This window comes from Sprattus sprattus, assembly GCF_963457725.1.
Source record: "Sprattus sprattus genome assembly, chromosome: 9".
NCBI classification, from domain to species: domain Eukaryota; kingdom Metazoa; phylum Chordata; class Actinopteri; order Clupeiformes; family Clupeidae; genus Sprattus; species Sprattus sprattus.
In genome coordinates this window covers 21431633-21438648 of record NC_137928.1, presented here as the reverse complement: position 1 = coordinate 21438648, position 7016 = coordinate 21431633, and the positions used below count along the sequence as shown (strand labels likewise).

Here is a 7016-nt window from a genome sequence, read left to right as displayed (position 1 = left end):
ACACAAGAGATGTGGAGAGAAGAGACACGTCAACCCTAGGAGCAAATAGGTCCTGACATGAGAAAAATCAAATCTGCCAGAGCTCCAAAACCACACTCTCTCTAGGCACGATCACTACTGATTATGAAAAACAGACTACAAGCCATGAGGATTTTCTCTTTCCATTACAATTTCCTTCTCATCCTTGTCTGGGAATAAGCGACACAATACACCACAAATTATAAAATTGGATTTAGCATGGATTATTGCTACATCTGCTGATCCAGACTAGCTAAATCTCACTCCTTAATCCAGGCATATTCTCCGGGGGTGAGGTGATAAAGCAGGCCACAGCTGGGTTCTCATACATCTGATTTGTCATATTTGTCAGGGAGCAGAGCAGTGATGGAGAATATGGACGAACTGGAACACCCCTTGCTAGGCACCAGCCCCAAAAACTTGTGTATGGGCCCAGAGGGTGGTGCCGGAGTCTACAGAGGCATTTTGGTGAGGTGTGAGGATGAGAAAAAACTTCACTCTCTGGCCTGGAGAAGCTACTGTGCGTCTACAGACACCCATCAGCAGCAGTTTCTGGACCCGATCACCCTTTCCAACACCTTGGATACGCTGTACCCCAGTGCCCCGTTGTGGGTCACCGCAGACTCCCTGGGCATGCACAGTATGGACTACCTGGAGACCACCTTTGTGGATATTGGACCCAACTCCCCTCTTGAGAGGAAACTGCTGGAGGAGGCCAAAGATGCCCACAGCTTGTCTTATAGTATGGATGATGAGGATGAACTTCTGCCAGATTTCGAGGTAAGGGGGGTGGACCATCACATTAACACACATGGCATACGGTTATCATCACTTGTCTTATTTTGATTTTCACTAGTGATGTTTCCCTGTGAAGAAAGGATACGAAGTTTGATTCAAGAGTTGAGGGAAGTATAGAACTAGGAGTAGTACTGAGAATTGCTGTGTTCTAAGAACAAAATGCCCTACTTGATGGTAAAATCCTGCGATTCAAAAAATACTTAAATACAAAAACATATTTCTACTGTGCAAGGTGTAAGCACTTTTAACACCAGAATACTGTATTTTATATCACTTATATGCACAGCTTGCAGCACAGCATATGCACACAAAACCTATACCTCGATCCTGTATCAAAATTATAATCAAACTGTAATTCAACTCTGATTTAGAGGAGCAATATGCAGGGCCGCCACCAAGTGCTTAAAATGGGTACTGCATTCAAAATAAAAATATTGAACAGCATCGTCTCCCCCCTCCCCCTCCTCCCAAGACTCGAAGCTCCACAATTGCAAGGTTGGGGACACTGAACCTACACGAAAAAGTTCAAGATGAGCTCAACATTAAACTTTGACAATGACAAGCAATGACGAGTCCTACGCTAGTGGATCAGCTAATGTAAATGTTTGCAGTGTTTCCATTGTTGCAAATAATAAACTTGCTCGTATGGATTTTTTATACTCTGTAGCCTAGGTGTTAGCTAGATGCATGCCTAGCTATGTACATTAGCCAAAGCTTAGCCTGATATCCAAAAAAACAAGCCCCATGCTCCGAAAATAGGCTACACACTGAAGTAGGAATTACTTCTTTCCAGGCCCTGATAATAATTCAATTTAACAAATAACGTATACATAATTTCATATCTATTATGGAGTAGTAGCACTGTTCTTCCTTGTTGCAGCCTGATGCAGATCTCTGTAATGAAGTGCCCTCACTAGTGTAAAGTGAAGTCAGAGTCAGGTCAGGTGCCGCTGATACGAGATAGAGATGGCGGAGAGGAGGAGCACTAAGAGAAGCAGAGAGAGGAGGAGAAGGAGAGAGGAGGAGCACTGAGAGGAGCAGAGAGAGGAGGAGAAGAGAGGAGGAGGAGAAGTGTGCAGGCCCTAGTGGTACAAGAGGAAGAGCGACAGAGAGAGGAGAGGGCAGGTCGTGCACACCTGTCACATTAACATGACTAAATTCGATGAGTAATGTTACTCTAGTTTGGCATTAGTGTTGGTTCAACATATAGAGTAATCGCATTCATAAATCAGTTTAGAGTCAGTTTAGAGTCAAACTTGCAGTTTGTGCCATGAATTTCTGTCACACTGGTTGTTGGTAGTAAAGGGAGTAAAGAGCCGTGGCCCATCACTCCTGCAGTGTGACTGAGAGCAGTGTGTCTCAAATACTTGCTGCCTTGATAACCCAGCTGCACTTGCACCACAGAGTACGAATGCGAGTAGGCCTACTGGAATGTTGAACTTAAAATGCCCATCCCCACTAGAAGCCGTGAGAAATAAGTTAAGCTTAGTTAAACTTAGCTAAAGCTTATTGCTTTCCTTTTCAGGGGGAAATTAGCCAACTCGCCATCCATTGTAAAATCCCTCTGGGCTCTTAGTTGTCTCCATTTTCAAACGCATCTGCAATACTGACCCGCATTTTTACAACATCTCTGGTCATGCCGCTTTTAAGATGGATGCCAAAGCTTTTTTCACCGGGTAGAATCCAACATTATCTGTGTTGGTCCAGTTGTTTGCTTACTTCCATGGCAGTTGCTGGCTGTGTTTACATTCTGATCTGGCAACCCGGCATGTCAAAATGGTAGCCTACTGTAGAAAAGGCCACAGGGCGGAATCAGACACGCCAAAACACAAACAAATGTTCTGCTCCCGAACAAACATTTTATAAGGAGAATATAGCCTACTGGCTGTAGCATTGTTGTCGGAAAAGCAAGTATTTCAGGTTAGCATGTTCCTTAATCTCTGATGACATATCACGTTAATTTATGATTTAGTACAGTAAAAGTATTACATTTTTTGTCCTTTAATGTTGATTACTAAATAGTAACGTAGTAGGAGTATTTCAGACCATGGACATTGTTAGACATAAAGCTCTACTGGTGCACAGCCCCCTATGGGTCACGATGGGGATTTTTCTTTTCTGAGCTGCTTCGGCATTCCTTTGCTATAGTTTCCCTATCCCTCCCAATAGTTTTGCATTACCTCCCAATAGGTTTTTTTTCAATATTTTTTGTTAAATATGATTTAGTAATAGGCCTATGTGTCAATTTGACCTTGTAATTCTTCATTGCTTGGGTACATAACTAATGTAGCACTTCTAAGTTAATTTTGAAATGTCTTAAATAACTGGCCTTGTAGATAATAAATTATGCTGACATGCCAAGTAAAGGTTCTAATACCCAAGTAATCTACTGTACTGCAGGTATTGAAAAAATAATACAGAGAATAGTAAAACTGAACTATAAGTTATAATTCTACTTCTTACTGTACATATCATATTTATTCACTTATACCACTTTACATATGCACATACTCTGCACTTTTATTGCTATTTTGCACTTCTGGTTGGATGCTAAACTGCATTTCTTTGTCTCAGTACTTGTACCCTGTGCAATGACAATAAAGTTGAATCTAATCTAGACATAAATCCTCTTTTTGGCCACAAATACAAATACACACTGAAATGCAGCCCCTCAGCTCTCATTCGCCAACGCCAGAGGACTTGCCAGTCAGTGCTCATCAACCTATTTTTTCCACATAAAAAATAGAAACAAATGTGCAGTTCACCTCAGAGTTCAAAAAGTAATTCAGACGTACTTTGGGGAAATGGTCCCTATCCTATAAACACAGAGAATCAAAATGACACTCTTCTGTGCACGCTGTGACTCAGCCAGGTGCTCTGTGTCCTGCTGCATTCCTGCTCCTCCAGAGACATGTTCAGCCCTTCACCACTAAGTCAGACTGACAGAATCGTGACATGAGCCTTTTACTTTCAGCCGAATCAGAAATAACACCCAAGACATATGAAGACCAACATCCTGGTCAAATATGTTATGCTATGTAGTGTGCAGTGTGATAGTGATGTGTACAAAATGAAGCAGCAGTCATAATTTAGTAATGGTCTGTAGTCTAATGGTGGCCTTGAATGTCAGATGTGTCCAGGTAATGTCTTGTTCGTAGACTTTCCCTCTCAGAGGCTCTGCGAGGAGATTCACAAAAAAGAACTCCAGGAGGCAACATTCCTCCAGAAGTAAATGTGGATAATTCAAATCAACACATTTTAGAATTTTCTGCCCACTAACATCTGGGATTTGCTTCATATTTTATGTGTCATTGTACTCAACACCTAGTATGCTAAATTTCCAGCTTGTATTTTTTCATCTCCTGAGATATTGAGGCTTTAGAAATGGGTCATGGCCTGCAGAAAAAAAAATTGCTGCTAAAAGATTACTAAGCTCCATTAGTCATTACCTTTGAACTATCCATGGTAGATGCTTAACATTTTCAGGGATTGGTCTACACTGTCTTTAACTTTAAAAGTTGGCTCAGTTGCAAACCACATAGAAGAGCCCTATCGCTTCATTCTCCTATAAAACAACCAAACCATAGGGCTCTTCTCTAGGGTGGTTTTACTCTGAGTTAACTTACACATGTTTGTCACTAAAACACACACTAAGTAAGACAAATATGAAACGTTTTTTTTTTTTTTCATTCATAGGATTCTTCAAGTGATGAGTTCAGTGACACTGACAGCGAAAGCGACTTCCCACTGATAGTTCCTCAGGACTACCTTGGGCTGGCATTCTTCTCAATGCTCTGCTGTTTCTGGCCACTAGGAATCGCAGCTTTCTACCTTTCACAAAAGGTATGTTGGTACTGACTGACAATGAAGCGATGTCATAGATTAACTAGAGATTTGAAATGATTCTTTGAAAAGCCTACCCAGTGACATTGTGCACCTTATGTGAAAATGTGGACATTACTGTATTATAAAAAGGGATTTCTAGAGGGATTACCTAAAGATTTCGAAGGTTATGCCACCAGAACCTCAGCATGGCAGAAAACAAAATAATCAAACAGAGAGGGCAAGTAGCCCTGCATGAGGGATAAGGAAGTGATAAGATGCCCTACACTGGACGGGCTCGAGAGGAACTGCAGGAGGACTTACTGCCTGGACTCTTGTAATGTTGGCATACAAGGTCAAACGCGTATTTAAGGCCTGCACGATATAGTTCCTGAGCCAAGAGTTTACCGATACCTCTTACATACTTACTCTCCCATGGACTCATTGATCACGCCCCTCTCAATCAGAAATAACTGGGTAAAGGTTTTTTTATTATCCCTCCCATGACTTGTGACAACTTGCCCCAAACTCACATAGCTAGTACTTTTAGATAAATATCAAGGATAGTTCAAGCCAACACAGAAGTTTAAGCATCAAATCACACACTGTTCACTCATAATCATAGGACAAATAACATTACACTTGTTATAACATGAAATGTTGCATGTCATAATTTAAAAAAATGTAAGCGTAAAAATTGTCCTCACCTCAGTTTGACCTTGATTAAAGGTAAACAGGATGTTGACTCATGGGGGTGAGGCATCACAAAATGTAGGCATTTGATTTTTGAGATAGCTACCCTCTTCTTGGAGCAATTCACTGTGACAACTTGCCCTACATGTCAAGTGCTGAGATATTGCCTTCTAAAAATAAATCAGAGAGCAGAAAAGACAGGTAGGGATATCTGGTATATGTAGAACATATTACAGTGAATTAAAAAAATGTTGAGACTGAGAGCTATAGATGAATGCACATGGAATAATCCATATTTAAACATATTAAAATTAATTCAAGAATTTAAAAAGTAATCACAATAAATGGGAGAAGATATCAATAACTTGTTTTTAAATCAATGTCTATTAAGTTTGTTAATGGCAAAGATTAAGAGAATCCATTGTAATGATTTTGTGTGTGTTCTCTTTTAATGGCGTCCATCTCAGACCAATAAGGCCGCAGCACAGGGGGACCTCCAGAGTGCCAACACAGCGTCCCGTCAGGCTCTGTGGCTCTCGGTGTTCTCCATCGTCTTTGGGATCATCACATACATCTGTGCTGTTGCCGCCCTGTTATCCTACCTGTCTGGGAAACCACCTTAGGACAAATCTACCAGATCATCCTATGTCTCCTGCACACACGCACACACACACCAATAGCCTCACTATAGCGTCCCTTCTGGATACCATCACAAGGTCCATTGTGTTTGTGAAGTAGAATCGACTGGACACATCAGCCTGTATATCTCTAAGGTTATGTTTTACACTGCACCACTAAAAGGGACCCATTTCATTCCCGTCTGGGATAAACAAAGTGACATGCCAGTCTAATCAGGACAAAAGCGCATGGAGTCAGATATCTTAAGGTCCGATCTCAGCCTCCGTATATGCGGTACGAAATCGGATATGAACTGGATATCTTATCATGTGACTGATCCTCACCAACTGTCATTTCAAGATACGTGTGATTTCATTTTTTGCGTATGATGTGTTGTTTCTGAATATAAAGACCTACCAAGCTTTCAAAGCTCGATTTATATTCATATCAATGTTAAATATCAATATCATATTAATATAATATTAATATTTTTGTGTATACGTTTACACGCTTATGGTCATCACAGTGCCATCTAAACTTGGGTGTGCATGCAGGTTGTTTTACAGGTGATTTTTTTTTAATAGAGGTATAATCAGAACTAACCGAGACAAATCTGTTCTTTAAGTAAATGTAACCAGACGGCCTGGGCACAGACAAAAACTTAAATGATGTATCAACACCAGCCATAAAAATATAACCTAAAAGAAGGCAAACCACAGCAGTCAAGAACAAACCAACAGGATGGAAACAATGGTATCAAACATAGAGAGCAAATTAGTAAAAATAGATTCTTCACATGATACATCTCTTTCGATACAGCCTTAATGACACTCACCTCTCTCCTACTGTATGTTAAATGTATGCTCAGTGCAGTCATTGGGAAAACATCAACAATAGATCATAGACAGACATTACATGTTAGTGAGTAGGGTAATTTATTGCTGGAGGGGAAACGAACTGGACTTCTTTGACTGCAATATAGGCACCATTCACAAGAGCTTGGTCATTTACAACCAAAGTCCATACGGAGGTGCTTAGAGTGTGATATTAAAGATCGCATTGGTTGT

At 40.6% G+C, this 7016-nt stretch overlaps 1 protein-coding gene across 1 annotated transcript; it reads left to right on the top strand.

Moving 5' to 3' along the window:
• Positions 1-384: 384 nt before the first annotated feature.
• tmem91 (transmembrane protein 91) lies at positions 385-5954 on the top strand (the record flags this gene model as incomplete). Its single annotated transcript, XM_080845177.1, has 3 exons — positions 385-798; positions 4513-4659; positions 5799-5954. The coding sequence occupies 3 exons, from the start codon at positions 385-387 to the stop codon at positions 5952-5954; spliced, it is 717 nt and encodes a 238-aa protein (XP_080701303.1).
• Between the last annotated feature and the right edge of the window lie 1062 nt (positions 5955-7016).